Consider the following 18,236-nt stretch of genomic DNA (forward strand, 5'->3'; position numbering starts at 1 on the left):
TAGGTTGAATCACCCTCCCAAAGTATCAGAGTTTGTCATTTGGGAAGTATCCCATTTGAAATATTCATCTTCGTGCTAGTTTCACCAAATGCTATGTCCTGTGGAGGGGAATCTCCTTAAATAGAAATCTCATCTGGAGGATATTCCAGGGGATATTTGGGTTAGGTAGGTGAAAGAGTAAGAGAGGGCCCCTTCTTCCTAAGAAAAAGGGGGAAGGAGTGAGTTAACAGAAGCAGGCCTTGGGCTGAGCACTGGAATAGAGGGGGCAGAGGAAGATGTAGGCCTAAGGGCCATGAAAGCTTGCATCAGAGATTGAGTAACGCTGCCAGTCCGGTTTTCCTTCAGAAGGGATAGATTTTTTTTGCCTGCTTTTTAAAGGAGTAGTTTTGGAAGACACTGTAGGCCTTGGCATAGGAAGGAGATTGATTCCAGAGATCCAGAAGGTCATCGGGTGGAACGTGGGTCCCCCTCAACTTTGGAAATAACAGAAGTCTTGAGATCACCGCAGACGTGCTGGACAGCACTTCAGAAATGGCTTTGAGGGGAGCTGTAGAAGCAGATTGCTCTAGTGAATGTCTAACCCCTATATCTGTGGTTGGCAGGGTGTCCAATAGAGAGGCAGTCTTAACAGGCTGCCAAACATTGGTCCTTTTCTTTGGTGGTTCCATCAGGGAGGCAGATTCTAGATCCATCTTAAGGGCTAGCTTCTTAAGCCTTTGATTTTATAAGTATAGGTTAAGGGCAGCCAGACTGCTAAGAGTTTATGGATGGACTGGCAGATGGAGCAAGAGATATGCTAGTGTTGCTGGCCTAAAACAGAAGATGCAATGGTCATGGGTGTCCTTATGTGAAATTTGAGGCCTGCAACTTTAGCAGTCATTTGGTAATGTAAAACCAGCAAACCAAGCTCAAGCAACTTGGAAATCCCCAAAAGGGTACTTTGCTTTAGATGTCTTGAGATAGCAGCGATGCAAACAATCTGATGTTTGACTGCAGCAGAAAAGTTCTTGAGGTCTGGGCATGCAGACGACACATTTAAGGTCCCTGGCTTATGGCCCTATGTGTGATATTCCATGCACCAACAGCACCTAGGCTGAAAGCCTTTGTATAGGGGATTACGTTTGGGTCGCCCGAGGTGGATTCCACAGTAAAACTACCACAACAGGAGAATAGGACATCTCTAGCTATGGAGTCTAGAGTGGCAGAGGAACTAAAACCATGCTCAATGATGTCACATCTGGCTACTTAGTCATACCTCTCAACATCTTGTCCAAGCCATAAATAATGGAGGGCAAAGGCCCAAAATAGGAACACTTAATATTGCTCTTGCAAACTTAGAAAGAAAACGGAGCAGGTTTTACATTAATATGGATTTTCTGAAGAGTATGATATCAACTAATTTCGGACTTCAATCCTCAATGATTTATTAGTGATTTGCCAGAAAAAAAAATGAGGAAAAATGTGGGCAATTGAAAGGTATTTAGTTGGCATTTTGTAGTCTTCCCCACTGAACTACCCATGATAATCTGAGGGACTGTCAGAAATAGGCCCGAAACAGGTAACCTAGATGTGCATGTCTCATCCTGCTGGAGCAAACCATTTTGTAAAAGCCTTGTTCGCAATAAAGGCAACTACCTTGAAATGCACATCACCCCTTCCTATGGGCTAGAGCATGTGCATCCTTCAGGAAGAGGGTCACAATAAAGACGCCTAGAGAATCCATGGTTGCAGTTTCTGTAGTCAGTCATTTAGTTAATGCATGTGCTTTAAGAGTAGAAAGCAGCAAGAATCCTCTCCCTCTTAGCAGCAATTCTGTGGACTCCTGTGCCAGCAGGCTGTCCACCTGTTTGGGGTATCAGGACCATTTGCTGTTTGGAAAATTGAGGAATACCCAAAAATGTTAAAATATACTCACTGGTCAAACAGGGATAACCTAGTTCTCTTTAGAAGGCAAGGAGCGAGGGACAGAGTTTTGCCTTTGGGAGATGGAAGGAGGTGCCAGAGTTACAGAAGCTCCCTTTGGGTGTCTTGGAACCAAGCCCCTCTCCTGTGACTTGAGACAAAGGGCCTAGGAAATCTGGCTGCAAGGTTCTTCATGGAAATCCAACTGAAGGAATAGCCAGGGTATAGGTTCAGGTAGGCACAGAAGCTGTACTCACTTGATCTGGGCTTGGGAACTCAAGAATACTAATTGAAATATCATATCTGATTAAAGGTTGTAGACAGTCCTCAGATGGTGAGGCTGAGAACTCATGTATGCAAGTTCATCCACCTCAGAAATTTTGAGTCTCCCTGGGGAGAAGCCTTCCTTTCTATTAAAATTGGATTTCTGGGGCAAGATCTTTGTCTAAACTTCATAAAATCCATGAAGTTTTTGTGGAAGTCCAAAGAATATCCAGCACAAAACCCAGAACAGCTGTGGCAGGGACAAACTCACTGCTTGGGTTTTGATAGCTTGATTTGTCTTTGGTGTGTAGGTTGGAGGTGTGTAGGTTGGACTTGATTCAGAGTGCAGATGGACAACTGATCTGAAAGAAAGGTGGCGTCACCCTCAAATAGGGATAAGTTCCTGACCCAGAGACTCCCCATACATGTCAAGCAGAGCGCCTCATTGGCCCTCTTCAAAAGGAACCTTGATTGGATGAGAGATGGGAAATTCACCCCTGAGATCATGTCAGCTGCACTGCTAGACAGGAGCCCAGAGAAGTAAATATTGTGGGAAAAAGATTCCAGGCAATTGTTATGGCTAGGCTTGCATAGGCCTTAGGGCCGATAGCGTAGTATAAATACCTTAATACCAAACACTCATTTTGAAGGCAGAGCCTGCACAATGTCTCAGGGCCCAAGAGATAAGGTGGCTTCAGCTTGTAAAGTGGTAGTAAATTGTGGCTTGGCCTCCACAAGTCACTCCAAAGTAAAGCTGCTAATGGGCATCCTGTGCCCAAAGCCAACTGTGCCATCTGCAGTATGCAGATGACCAGTGGCTTGGCCCTACATTTGATGGCATTAAAATATGCACATCCAGGAGAGATGTGCAGGTTATAATCCTGACCTGAGGAAAAAGGTAGTCTAAGATTTGCTTCCTTATTGAAATTTCTTCATGGTCACATGTAGTTCCTGGTGGGGTACTTTGTCTCTGGCTTCAAGCTAAACTGAAATACTGAATTCTACAACAGTAAATGAGACATTCATCGAACTGCAGCAAAAAAAAATTGTGCTGTCCTACTACCCTTATTCAGACATCTTTACATCCAGGATTTAGTCTGGCAGGACCAGCAAGGGACAGATGAAAGATCTGGTATTTGGTACAGCTGTTGGATTCATACAGGCAAGAGTCTAAAGATCAGTAATGCAACAATTACAAAAGACCAGTTTAACAAATCTTGGAAAAAATGGGAGACCATGGCAAAAACCCTTATAGGGCAAGGCAGCTCACCTCAACATACCTGGCAATTCGGGAAGAGCTTGGCTGCTGCTAGAGTGACAGAATAAGTTTTATCAAGCAAGGGTGCCCACAACCAATCCCAGATGCAGCAGGTGAAAGTCTGAAAGGCTGCCTGCAGCAGACCCATGATCCCCAACAGCTATATCCCTCAAGTTAGAGAAAGGGTGAAGATACTACAGGGTGAGCTGGCAATTTGCTGGGATAGGAAAGTCATAGCTAGCCACCCTTGTAAGTCTCAAAAGGAAAAATGGATGGATATACTGAAACAGCACTTGAATTTTACAAAAGCTGACAACCTTGGTGAAAGCACTACAGCAAGTTAAAGTACATAAAGGCCTCAGACAAAGCCAGAGCTTGTACTGGGTTATCTGGTATGGTAGGACAAGCTGCAAAACAAAATCCATGCAATTAGATATGGTGTGGACAACACAAAGATAGTTTTCCTAAATCTACAATGCCACACCTCTACCCAAGTGAAGCAGGTTACTAACAAATGTTCTAGACAAAATACATCTTCAGTTAACTTACCTCAGGGACAGGGTAGAAGTTTATGTCAATGATTTTGTTAAGATTCCTTACACAAACTCTTGTGACTTCTGCCAGCTTTGGAAAATCAAATTTCCGATCTGCCGTAACATACATATTCAGGGCGATGGAAGCCAAGTTGCAAACCGCAACCTAAAAAAAAGATTTGACAAGTGTTAAAACTTTTAGACCTTTCACTGACTTATCTGCCTCGATTTACTTAAAGATTATGAAGCAATTGCAGGAACGGTACAGAATATTGTATACTTGCATCTCCAATGCATCAATGCAGATGCATTACAATGTTAGTACCAACACCCTAATCCACTAGCAGCTGTTTCTCCAGCTTTGATTAGTCCAATGTCTACATCTTTGCTTAATCCATAGTGTCCTTGGCCTTTATCCTATCCTACATCTTTGAAACCCTTTTATCTAGTCTAGCCTTAGCCTAGCTTCCTATATTTTACAACGGACTTCCATCAGCACAATAGCGCAGCGTGGGCCAAGGCCCCAAGCCTAAGCAGAAGCATAACAGGTTGAACTTGCATGTTACAAAAGGCTGTTAAATACAAAGGATAGCGTGTAGAAAGCTTTAGGGATTTAATATGGTCTAACCAAATAATTCAATTAACCAATCACCTACCTCACTGATATACTGGCACAGTAATTAAGGCAGCATTGGTCAGCTGATAAGTATACTAGTGTATTCATTTGCAGTAGTCGGATGGTCAGCCCAATTAATATTTTCACCGTCCCCACCCCCAGAAGTGGATACCTTCCCACCCAAACATGGGGACAGCTGGACAGGATTTTTCCCCACGCTTCAATTTTATGCCCTGGCAGGGTGAAATGCAGTCACCTGATAGTAAAGCGCTTGCTAGCTCAGTGATTCCCACAGCAGCAGTACAACCAGATGGCACTCCAAGCAGCTTTTCTTCAGGTTCTATGTCAAGGTGGGAAGGTGCATAGTATGTACCCATGAACTTCCACCTATCACTAGTCTTTATAAAGCCTAGGTGTGCAACCCAGCCTGACTGCACCCCAATGTATTATGGGCATTTTCTAGGAAGGAGTATAACAAGAGGTTTACAAGTGTTATGTGAAGGGGTATGTTAGTTGGTGCACAGCTATTTTGTCAGGCATGGGGCTAGACTCACGGTGAATTTCTTATCCACTGGTCAAGGTTATGCTTACGTTAGGATTACTCTGCTTCACAGATGGAAGAGCCTGTTCCAGAACATGGGGACATGTCTCACCAAGATATCCCATTTATGATGCATGCAAAATTTATTTCCTTGGCTCCAGTGGCTCTGATGCTGTTTTGTAAATGTGCAAAAGATCCAGAGATGATCAAAAGCTGCTTTGTATGCCAAGTATAGATCGCAACTCAAACCTGTAAGAGGCAAAGCAATCTGTACAGGACAAAGTGCTTAGAACCGAATTCACCTGGTATAGAAACCTTTTGAGCATTCAACTGTTGCATGTCTGCTCAGTCACATGCCAAAGGAAGCATTATCCTCTATGGATCTGAGGAGCCGAATAAAGCAACACTATTGACTTCCTTGGACCTGGATGCCATGCCCTTATAAATTAAACAATTTTCTTACAACCTTGGCCACATGACCAAAGGCCATATTACCGTCTATATATGTTTACCTATCTCAGACTACTGGGTCAACTCTTAGGTAGTCTGAGCTAGTCTGGGTGTGAAAAGATGTGGAGAGAGAGTACTCACCCTTGCATATGGATAAAGCAGTTTGAGGGCAGGAAGAAACAACCAGTACTATCAGTGAAGTGTACTTTAACAATCTGCTAAAAAATTATGCTCATTTTACAATTTAATGCTACACCAGTGGTCTTTATACCCATAGCTTAGAAGTCCCTGCCTAGCTACAACACAATGTTGAGACAGTAGACAGGCAATAAGTGGCCATTTCCAACTATACTGAATAGCCCCAACAGGCACACTAGTGCTTCTAGGTGCGCTAACATACCCAACAGTTGACATGAGTAAAAATAGATAAAGGTGAGTCTTTAGACCAGTTCCCTCTCCATGCCATTGGTCAAGTCAGATTTGCTTCTTTGTCTTTCAATTGTACTTAAGCAGGTTAAGACAGGAAAGTAGATATCCTAGTTCAAGAATACCAACATTTCTCCAGTGTAATAGTAAGGTGACCCTATCCTATACTTTGCAAGTGAGGGCTTGCAACTCCTAACAGAGGGGACTGCCAAAAGCAGAAGTCTTTCACAACAGAAATCTGAGGGGGTGTAGAAGCAGCTTACATAAAGGAGGCATAGCACACTTCCAAAAAATACAGCTAGTCCTATGCTGCAATAACCTTCAAATGTCTCATGTGTAGAACTCCCTTGAAGTGCTGCTGTAATAGCAATGAGGGGAAAAAAAAGACCCCACAGCAGACTAGCTGAGATGGCTTCAGTTATGCACCCTTAAGGCACAGGATACATATCAGACCTTTGAAAGGGGTATATGAAACAAGACAAGTGTCCTGAAAAATTAAATCATACCTAGTTAAAGATTCTCCCTTTAGTCTCCTAGCTTAACTGATGCTTTCTGTAAAGTACCTACAAGGGTGGGGATGAGTGCTGCATCAGAACTGCCAACCTTACTCCACAGGTCAGAATGACTAGTGCCCCCTTGTGTAAACATTCTACTGCAACAAAAAGGACCAGTTCTGCAACTATTTAAAGGGGAACCAGAGTGGGTCTGCCAAGATCCAAAGAACACTCTAAATACATCTTTGGTCTTTTGCTTCAAGTCCTAAGGATTAAGGGGACTGCAAGAGCCATAAAATCCCATAAAATTAGAAAATGTACTTGCTGCCTAGGCCACAAGAGTCAATTACCCAGATTGTACATTTTAAATTGCTTTCCGACACAAATGGCACTCACCAGTGGGCCAAGTCCAGAAAGGTTTGCCTTTGTTCTGTTTAGGTGAACATCCAATACACTATCCTTAACAAGGAAAGCAAGATGCCCCAAGAAAAGAGAACAAGCCAGCTTCTATAGCTAGCCTACACAAGTTGAGTGGGTTCTCCCTTTGATGTACCACAACTGATGCACAGGACCCATCCCTGCATTTTCTTTGGATACTGTCATAGGAAAAAAACTGCCATCTTGTTCGATGTTTGTGCTTCCAGCAGCATTTGATCCCATATCCCCCAACTCAGTTACCCAGGAATAAGCAAGAGGGCTCTAACAAGTGCCCTGGTCTAGTCTGAAAGTGACCCATTCATAGATCCATTTGTTGGATCCACTACTAGGAATTGGGCAAGCAGAACTATTAGAGGTGCCACTACAGTTCTCAAGTGGAACTTGAACGGTACCATGATTTAAACTGCCATATTAACTCAAGCCTTCAAGGTATATCCTTAATCTGTTTCCCTTGAAAGGAAAATTCAGTCACAGAAAACACCTTGTAAAGAATACACTTTAACCCGCTGGGGCAGAGTTTACTGAGGCAGGTTTACAGATGGAGTCTGAAAGCAGCCAGGGTGGACTGCATGGCAGTCATCCAGGTTAAGGGTACATATGAACGTTGTCTGCAAGATGCACTTACTGGACATGTGCAGTTAAGCCAGAAGAAAATTAGGGAATGTCCACCCCATTATTTTCAATCTGAGGTATAGTTGATTATCTGGATATGTATGGGTAGATGGAGACAGGCTACTTTGAAGTCCAGAATAGCCACAGATCAGAGGGAGAGAGTGGATGCAGCCGCCAAGGGGGTAGTGAAATTATGCAGAGCCTGCAATGTTATGTTCATAGGTTCATACTAGGCTATCCGCCCTGGGGCAATTAAAAGCCTAGCCTGATTCTGTATGGCTTACGCCACCCCTTGATTTGAGTATACTGTGCCTCTGTCTAAGTGACACGGGAGTAATCCCTGGGGCAAACCAACGATCCCCCATCCACTTATCGAGATTCTTCTTGGAGATTTAGTGAGGTGCTCTGCCTCACATGAACTGGAATTCTATTCCAGAGCGAAGGGAGCCTCTGGGTTATGAACCTGTCCCTCCAGCAAGTTCTATTTATTACTGTGCTGAGGTTCAAGTCCCTCGAGCGTGTGGCTCCAAGGGATTTAGATTTACTGAGGTGGAGCATGTCCATTAATTCTGGATTTGACATAGCTTTGTATGTCAGGCATAGATCGCCTCGAAGTAGGCGGTATGCAACTGAGTAGAGCTGGAGTTTTTTTTAACAGAGCAGCATATGGCATCTGTTTGAGACCCTTGATCCTCTTGGTGAGATACTTTTGGGGTCTTTCTAATTGCTGCAAGTGTTGGGTAAGGTATATCCCAAAAGGGGCATTGTATTCTATGATGAGCCTGATGAGGGATGAATAAAGGGGCACGATTACCTCTCTTGATCTAGATGTGAAACCCTTCGTGATGAGGTGAGCTATGTAGAAGGTCTTTCTAACCACTTTGGCAATGTGATTTTTCAAAGGAGAGATTGCCATCAACTTGGGTCCCCAGGTCCCTAATAACTTTCTCTGTACTTAATGGGTTTCCGCCCATGTGGTAATTTGTGGGCACATTGTTTTTGCCAAAGGGTATGACTATACATTTTTTGGCATTTAGCTTTAAACCATGGCGCTGGCACCAGTTATCTGTCAAAGACCTTTTTGAAGGATGTTTGTCAGCTGGAGAGTTGATTATGGCGCCCAGTTTGCAGTAGTCTGCGAACTTGGTGAGCCATAGTCCTCCCACGTTTGCCTGTACCTCGGAAAAGTATATACCGAACAAGAGTGGTCCCAGGACAGAACCCTGTGGGACGCCACTTGTGACCGGTTTCGACTGACATGGCTCCAGCAACTCTCACTCTGTGGGTTCTGTCTGAGCCAGTTTGTGACCCATCTTGTGACATAGGGGTTTATATTTAAGCTGGATAGCTTATCTATGATGCCCGAGTGGGGTATTGTCAAATGCCTTTGCAAGGTCCAGATAGGCTGTGTGGACTACCTTCCCTTCATCCACGGCTTTGGTGACTGTTTCAAAGAAGTCAACCAGGTTCAAAAGGCAGGATCTGCCCTTGACAAAGCCGAACTGGGTAGGATCTAGTGTCTGTAGGTCCCCAATGTCTTGGTTTATGAGCTCCATGATGATCCTCTCCATAGCCTTGCAGACTAAGCTAGTCAGGCTTATGGGGCGATAGTTTCCAGGGTCCGTACAGGCTCCACCTTTGTGGAGTGCGACCACTGTTGCTGTACACCATTCTGTGGGCACATCCTGTAGTGAGGCTGAGATTGTATAGCTGTTTTATTTGAGGGATTAGTTCCTCTTGTAGTTCATGTAGGACGCAACCTGGGATGCCATCTGGTCCTATGGAGGCAGTGTTTTTTGCTTTGGAGAGGGCAGCCTTCACCTGAGCATCTGAGATGTTTGGGAGGCAGCCCTCTGCCGGGATAGATGCTTGCTCTTTTGGGGGGGAGGGGGTGGAGAAGTTTGCACTGAACCTGCCAGGATATTGGCAATGTCTGTGGGTTCAGTGTATTTTTTGTCGTTTAGAATCAACTCAGAACAAGTCTGGGAGTTGCATCCCAGGTTTCTAACATAACTGAAAAAAGCCTTATGATCGTCTTTGGTGTCCTGTGCAATTTTTCACTCGAAGCTGGCCTTGGAGGATTTTATGAGGGATCGTAATTTTTTGCTAGTACTGATCAGAGATGCCTTCCCTATTAGGGATTTTGCTCTATCATGTAGTAGCTTCCTCCTTCTGTTGTACAGTTTTATTTATGGCAGGGGTCCACCAGACTGGACGCCTGCCTTTGGATGATTGGGTCTTGGTTTTGTTTGGGATAGCATGATCCAGGCATTCCTGGAGATGTCCGTAGAATGCATTTACATAGGATTCTGCAGTTTGGGCTGTAGTTTCCACTGGCCCTGGGGCCTTGGATTCCACTTCAGTTTTGAGAAGTGAGAAATTCGCTTTTGAGAAGTTTTTCACTGTGGTTTTCTGGGCTGGGGGTGGGGTCGGGATGTGGACATCCAGTGAAGTTAATTTATGGTCTGATCTTTCCAATGAGGGATATACTTCTGGTGTGGAGCATAGAGTCCCCATGTTGGTAATGATCAGGTCTAGTATGTTGTCCCCTCTTGTGGGAGTGGTGACTAGTTCCATAGCATTTGAGTTTATAATTTCCAGGAATCTTTGGGCTAAGGTGCTGGGGCTTGAGTAGTGCTCCCAGTCAATGTTTGGGTAGCTGAAGTCGCCCAATATAATGGTGTTCGGAGAGATCTTAATGTTCTCCAATGTTTTCAGGAAAGCCGAATGGGATTCCTGACAGAGGGTGGTCTGTAGGATGCTATAAACTGAGAAGCAGTCTTGCCCACTGTTAGTTGCACATGGATGGTCTCCGATACTTCGTGCAATGCCACTAACCTGGAGGTGTGGATATCCTTGATAAATATGGAAACTCCCCCTCCTTTTGTGGTTCGGTCCGGGTTTTGGGGCCAAAAAGCATGATACGAGGTATAGCCTGGTAGTGCCGGGGTGCTCCCTGCAGCCTTGAACCAGGTTTCTGTCACTGCACAGATATCGATGTTCTCCATACTGAGGAGAGCTTCGAGTGCATCTTGAGGTTAAGACTTCTGGCGTTTAGCAGCATTACCCTTAGTTTCTTGTTCCTTGTTCTGTCTATGGGGGTGGGTTTGACTTTTGAGCCTTGCCTAAAAAAGGCACTATGGGGGTGGCAAGAGCCTTTGCCAATATCCGAAAGCCCAGTGGTGACAGGTGCAAGCAGTCCCTAGCGAAGCAACGTGGCTTGTCGAGCATGTCATCCCAGGCTGACAGACACTGGATCCCCTTTGAATGACACCAAAATTTTAGCCAATTGTTAAAATCGATCATTTTGTCTTTGTACTGTGGCATCATTCTAGGTGAGGGTAAGATGCTGCTCAAGGTCAGGGTCATACCAGCCTGGGCTACATGATCAGAGAGCTCCTCTATGTCTCTTTTCATGTAGTCCAGGGAGGTACGTCTCGGGTCATTCACACCAGCATGTACAATGAGTGAGTCATATTTGTATTTGCTTTGGAGTGACCCGAGTGCTTCTGTTGTGTATCGGATCCTAGCACCAGACAGGCAGCTCACCGTGACCTTCTCTATTCAGCCTGGTGAGCGGGATGTCAGTGTCTGACAATAGAGTCACCTATAACAAGAGTATCAGGTGTGTTATTCAGCCTTAAGGGCTGTGGCTGCTTGGCACACTGACTTTGTGGGTTATGTGTTGTGTGTGTTTTGTGGTAGCGTTTGCTTGGATGTCTGCTTTGGAGGTCTCTGTTGCTTAGGTAGATTTTTATTTAGAGCCTCAGAGTATGTTTTTGTGTATTTGTGTGTTTGGTTCGCTGATGTGGTGGGACTATGTGATACTGGAATTGTGTTGTCTGAGGTTCCCTTCTCCTCCTGACTGGTTCCACCAGTTTTGAGATGAGAGCTCAGCCAACAGTTTGGCTAAATAGTTGCATCTCATATATTTGAACCTGTTTGGAGGAGGAGAGGATTGTCCGTGTACATGAGACAGTTGTAACATTGCCTCAAAATTCCCAGATTCACCAGCTGGACTGGAGAGGAAACCATTGACTGACCTTTGGACATGCTAGAGTAACAGGGAAACTGAATTTAAGACGGACCAATAGAGGATAGGGTAATCGTAGAGAGTATAAGAGTAAGTAGTGCTTATGGTTTAATAGTGCTAATTTGTAGGATTACTTAATTGGACCAGTGAAGGGCCTTAGAATGAGAATATGGTGTTTAAATTGAGAGATAGAGCAGTTCTAAGGGAAAAAGTGAAGAGCAGACTTTGTGGAGCCAGGAATAGTTTAAACCCAATTAGGCGGCGCTGCCCGTTGTTGCGCTATGCTCAAAACCGCGCAAAAGAGGGTTTTGAGAGGAAGATGGAGTTTTGGAATTGACCCAAAATGGGCAATAAAACTACAGTTTCAAGTCAGTAACCACTCCCACAGGGGCAGGCAGGCTGCTCAATGTTTTTCACTGCCACTGATCAACAGACGCTTTCCTTTAGCCCAAGCAAAAAATGGCCTCACAGAAACTTACAGTTCAACAGCAGCAAGCCTGTAACTGAACTTTAAATCTCAGAAAAGTGGGAAAAAAGCAAGATTATTTTTGTTTTGTTTTTTCAGAGATAGCAGAGGTTAACAAGTATCAACAAGTTATAACAGTGCAGTAAATGACCCCACACAAGAGTGCTAGGCCAAAGACAGGTAAAATGCAAGTTTTGAGAAAACGATTTTAAAAATAAGTGCAAACAGGAAATTCAGTAAACAGCTCTAGGTTGTGCTCTAAATACAGTTACTAATGCAGAAATCAAATTTAACAAGCCAGAAATGCTCAAAATAGGCGGCTATGCAGAAAAACTTAGCAAATAAATAGAGGAAAAATACTTAGTCTCAAAAGTGGCTCCTTTCTTCTCTCAGTGTTTTCTCCTCTTGGTGGGTGCTTCACCAACAGCCAACAAGCCTGAAGACACCAAAACCACGAGGCAACCAGGTTTTAAGAGAGGAAGATGGAGTTTTGGAATGGACCCAAAATGGCCAATAAAACTACAGTTTCAAGTCAGTAACCACTCCCACAGGGGCAGGCAGGTTGCTCAATGTTTTTCACTGCCACTGATCAACAGAGAGACTTTCCTTTAGCCCAAGCAAAAAATGGCCTCACAGAAACTTACAAACAGTTCAAGAACAGCAAGCCTGTAACTGAACTTTTTTAAATCTCAGAAAATTGGGAAAAAAGCAAGATTTTTTTGTAGTTTTGAACTTTGGCATTTGATTTTGGCCTTGCTAGGTATAAGAGTTGAGCTTTCTTGGTACTAATCTTGAGTGGAGCCTTTTGACTTGCCCACAGTTTGAGCTCAGCCTCTTATTCAGAAAGTGGCCAAAGTGGCAATCTGGTGAAGGGTAGGAAATTTATGAAGGAGGTGATGGGATTTGAGCAGCTTTATTGTCACAGCAGCTGTCTTGCCTTTTGGCACACAGGGCTCTCAACCTTTCCCTTTAGGCAAGCTTCCAATTTTCCCACAAGACTTTCCCTTTAGATGTCTCATACCCTCCCCCCTTTCAGTGGAAGGACCAAGTGGATTGAAGGCTGCGGCATGCAGCAAAAGGACAAGGTAAAGCAGTTTGGATACCTATCAGTGTTAACAGTTCAAACTGCAGCTCCTTGTCTAATGTAGGCATCAAGGAGCAAGATATGCTCTAGTAGGAGTGGTGCTCCTACAAAGTGGCCCCCGCACAAAACTCCATGGTTGACATCCTGCAGGATCCATTCAATGCAAAGTATTGTGGAAGAACTTACCATAACATTACATGTCCTTCGCTTCTACATGCTGCTGTATTCATGACATCAGGGAATTTGCCTCTGGTAAAGCAGATGTTAGCATGCACCTAATCAGCAACTACAGAGCAAGGGGGAGGCTGGGTGGGAAAACTACAGCAGCAAATAGAAAAGGACATTCAAGTTTATGGCAAGTTCTTACACAATACTATGGCCTATTCATATGCTGCTGCAATTAATGACTGGGAGTGCAAAAGCTCCTGTCCCAAGAGGGGTGGCAGACCAGAAGCACTTTCCACAAACCCATGGATAGCCCTTGCAAATCCTGTCTTGGCTTTAGAGACCATGTCCAGTTTGTAGTGAGTGTGAAGGGAGGACCATGTGGCTGCTTAGGAGGATAGCAGCTGTGTCCAATCCTTTAAGGAATGTCCCTGAGGGCACTGCCCTGGTGAAGTGTCCTTACTGGGGCTGTGAATAACCTACCATGGTTAGTGTAACAAAAGGAAATGGTTTGATATCCAAGAGGCTATGGTTAGCTTGAAGCAGGTTGACCCAGAGCTCTTGGGTGGTAAGATGAACAGCCAGTTAGACTTGAGGAAGGAACTGGTTTGGGCCAAATGTCTGAGCTGTCTATATAAGTCTAGGGAATTAAGTATCCTCTGCCTGATTCTGCGGAGGGGAAAAATGTTTGCTGTGAATGGGAGGTTTGCCACAAGGGTCTGGAGTTCCAAGACCTTCTGGCTGAGGTGATTGCAAAATATAGTCTTCCAAGTGCAATGTTGGAGGATGTAGTCTTTGGCTGGGTCAAAGTGTCAATTTTCTAGAACAAAGTTTAGATTCCAAGGAGGTGAGGTGGGCTTCCTTGGAGGCCAGAGATTAGTGCCCCTCAGAAAGAGGGGGCTTCTAACCTAGATGCTAAAGATGGTACCAAGGGCAGGCATGCAGAGATGAAGGTGAATTTTAACAGAGGAATAGGATATTCCAGACTTCACAAGGTCAAGCAAGGCAAGGCCACTGGGGCTCTACCACTAGTGGTTGCAAGTTTTTCTGACACCATAAAGAAAACCTCTTCCACTTAGTAGGATTTTCTGGTAGTTGGTTTCCTAGTCTCCTGTAGAACCTGGATCGCATGCTCTGTATAGATGAAGGGAATCAATGCCCCATCACCCACAATGAGGTTCATGGTGGACAGTTGGGGGTGTAAGTGTTCCATCGTCCTGTGTGAGCAGGTCCATTTGCTGGGGTAACATGTGATTGCCCTTGGCTAGGTGAAATAGGGGGAAGCAAAGCGTCCTTGGCCAATAGGGAGTCACCAGCAAGAATAGAGTCCGTTCCCTCATACAGAGTTCTGCTGAAAATTCAGAAGGAAGGGGGGATGCATAAGCGCATATACCTTTACAGCTGTACAGTGTCCACCTTCAAAGACTTTGGGTGTGGTGCCCTGGAGCAGAAGGTTGGGAGCAGTCTGCTCATGGGGGGAGGCAAAGATCACATCCGGAATACCCCATCAATGGACCTGGTCCAGAAACCCGTCCCTGTTCAGCATCCATTCATGAGACAGGGTCATGGTCCTGGCATCACAGTCTGCAGAAGAGATGTATACTGCTTAGAGCAAGATCCGTTTCTCCAGGGAGATTTACAAGCCTGCAGTGCTGTCTGCACAGAAGGTAGGGCCTTGTCCCTCCATTTGCTGGTGTATCACAGCACAGAGGTATTGTCTGTACCACCTCAGGGTTCCTGGTGAAAGCTGACCCTTGAAGGCCAATATCAAGGTACATTTCCTTGATATAGGTTCATAGATTACTAGGCTAACTCCTTTTGGGTCATTTTAAGCCTAGCCAACTACCCCATGTGAGAATCAAACCCTGCACCTTGTGTTTACAAGGTAAACACCTTAATTATGCCAACCTCCCATATTGATGTGTTCTTTTTGGAGTGGGGGTCCATGCATTCCTCACTCTCCATTTTCTTAAGGTTGCACCCCAGCCTGTCAGATGCATCGGCAGAGATCCTGCTTGGGTATGGGCAGGCCAGGATTTGACTGAATCTGGGAGATCCACCACTTCAGTTCTCTGGTCAGGCATGGAATCATGGGACTATCTCTAGAGCAAGAGTTGCTTCCAAATTGTTCTTCGATACCACTAGAACTTCATGTGTAGCCTTGCCAGGGGGACCATGAATCCTAGGATTCTGACGAATTCCCTAGCTGAAATGACAGAGGGGAAGGATTTCCTTGAAGTGAGCATCACAATCTTTTCTGGTGGCAGGGAAGCCATCACTTCCCTTGTTAATCTGACATCCTAGGAACACCTGATCTTGAGGGTACCAGGAAGAATGAGATTTATGGTAAATACCAGACCTGTTCGGAGTGAGATGGTGAAGTTCAGGTGTTGTAAGGCCATGGAACTTGCAGCCTGGATAAAGATGTAGTCGAGCTAGGATAGCTTATTCCCTTTGTTCTGGCAAATGCCATGATTGGGGTCAGACATTTTGTAAAGACTCGAGGCAGCAGAAAGTCCAAAGGGTAGGGCACAGAATCAATTGAGAAGCAAGGTACTTTCTGAAAGGTGGATGGATTGGAATGTGTAACTAGGTGTCCTTTATATTTAAAGCTAGACAGGAAGGATGAGAAAGTATCGGGAAGGACGAGAATGCATCGGGATGGAAGGAATTTAGAGGGTGAAGGTGGGATAGGTCCAGGACAGACCTCCAGGGACCTTACTTTTTGGGAACCAGGAACCCTAGCTCTTACAATAGACAGGACATCATGAATAGTTCCTTGGGCAAGAAGTTCTTGCAGGACTGGGGGAATGAGATGCCTTTGGGAGTGGGTCTAGCCTCCCAGGTCATGAAGTATGCCTGCTTTATGACAGCTACGACCCAAGAGTCCTGGGTAACCTGCTTCCAAGCAGGATGTAATGGAAAAGGTGCGTCTGGGTGAAGGGCCTGGTAGTCAGACTACCAGGCTTTCCCTGAAGTGACTGCTTAGAGGAGTGAGTAGAGATGAGACAGGACTGGACGAGGGCCATTTCCAGTGGTCCTTTCTATGCTTAGCTTGCATGCTCTTAACTGAGGAACTCAAAGTTTTTGCAGGGTGATTTCTTTGGAGAAGTGGAACTGGGAGACTGATCTCAGTTCCTTGCTGAACCAGACAGGTCTTAGTTGTCTAGAGGTGTATCCAGGAGCTTGGATTTGATGCGGTCAGGGAGGGGTTGCAATCTCAGCCAAGATACCCCCTGATTACAGATCTAAAGGCAGCAGCCCTTGCTGAAGCTTCTACAGTGTCAGTTGCACTTGGAGTTTAGTTACCTGAGAACAGGAGTTAGAGGGGAAATCTTGGCCTTAAAAGGGAGTCTGGGAGCTCTCCCAATTGACCACATCTGCCATAAGATCAAATGACTAGCCATGCATGTCTGGCAGTTGATGGCTCTTGCTGCTAGAGTGGCAGAAGTATAAACAGTCCCCAGACATTCCATCATTCTGCTCTCTATCAGAGGACAGTAGAGAGGTGAAGGGAAATAACTTGGTCAGCTGTCACCACAATAACTGCTGGGTCTGCAGATGGGACTTTGTACAGGAAGGCTGCTCCCTCTGGCACCAGATAGAATTTCAGGACTCTTGGGTGCTGGGAGCTGTGAATCAGTTTTTAGATGCAGCCATGACTGCGTCCAGAAGGGCTAGGAGACTCCAACTGGAGTAGCTCATAGTATCCCTTTTGGATCTCTGACTTCACTGCTGTCCCACTTGAAAGTTTAGCATTTTTGTGGTCTCCACAAAAAGGTGATTTCCTCACCTAGGGAGGATGTGCGGGTGGACTCCTAAAGAGGAATACCCCAGAGAAGCAATTTGGCAAGAGTAGATGAGGGATTCATCAGATGAATCCTCTCCTGAGGAGATGTCAGGGGCAGGTCCCTTGGGGGTAGAGGCTGTAGGGGTCTGGGTAAGAGTCGGGCCTTGCCACAAGGCAAGGAAGGCATTAAGGCCTTGGGTGAAGGCCTGCCAATCCAGAGGCTGAGAAATGTTTGTTCGTGTTTTTCGGGTGGAAAAGATTCAGAAATATGGTGGAGGATAGGAGGGACAGTCATTGGCCGGCACTGCAGAGGCCATGTCCTCTAGTATGATTTTACATCCCACGTGGACTCAAACTGAGGGTAGGTTCCCCCTCTGCAACTGAAATCAGATGCCTGAGATTGCCCAAGGTCATGTCCCAGAGGTAAACAATTTCCTCCAGGCCTACTGCAAAGAAAGCTTCAAGGACTCCGGCTCATACTCTCAGCCTTCAGTAGCCTTCAGAGGTAGAGCTGGAGTGGAAAGCACAGCAGTCAGTTCAGGGCTACTCCCACCTTGAGACTGAGTTCGGCAAGTTATCCAACATCAGATCCATCCTGGAAACGGTCTTTATTCTCAAGATACATTTTTGGTGCTGCTAGATAGCCAAGGGTTTTGGGAACAAAGGCCTGAAATACTACAGATGGTATTGGTCATGTTCTTGGCCTAGGCAGAATAAGCAGAGCTTATGCAAATCCTTATGAGGAATTTACCTTCCACACCTACATTTGTCCTTCCTACCAGACATGCAACCCAAAGCAGTAGCAAGTAAAAAATGGAAAACCCCTATGGGGTACTTACCTGAAGTCAGAAAATTCAAAGCAGTAGCAAGTAAAAAATGGAAAACCCCTATGGGGTACTTACCTGAAGTCAGAAAATTTCTTCAGAAAGCAATAACTGGAGCTGGCAGTCACAGGTGGCTGAAAAGTTGAAGGTGCATGCTAATGTCCACTTTATACCAGATGTCAGTTTACAACTGACAGATGTACAGCACATTGCGTGCACCCTAGCAGCAGTAAGTTTATATAATGGCCGGGCGTACGACAGTTCAAAGGCAAACTCCCTGTCATGAATACAGCACCATATGAATAGGACATCCATATTTACCCGATCAATTGTGGAGCAT

The 18,236-nt window shown here is 45.1% G+C and overlaps 1 protein-coding gene across 1 annotated transcript in view; it reads right to left on the reverse strand.

Moving 5' to 3' along the window:
• Positions 1–18,236, reverse strand: part of RRM1 (ribonucleotide reductase catalytic subunit M1) — an 848,556-nt gene that overhangs the window by 406,919 nt on the left and 423,401 nt on the right. Inside the window, exon 13 of the mRNA XM_044073038.1 lies at positions 3,974–4,123. Coding sequence (XP_043928973.1) covers positions 3,974–4,123 — 150 coding nt within the window. The remainder of the gene's footprint in view (positions 1–3,973; positions 4,124–18,236) is intronic.

Source organism: Protopterus annectens, chromosome 5.part1 (assembly GCF_019279795.1).
Source record: "Protopterus annectens isolate FY-2018-M chromosome 5.part1, PAN1.0, whole genome shotgun sequence".
Lineage (NCBI taxonomy): Eukaryota > Metazoa > Chordata > Ceratodontiformes > Protopteridae > Protopterus > Protopterus annectens.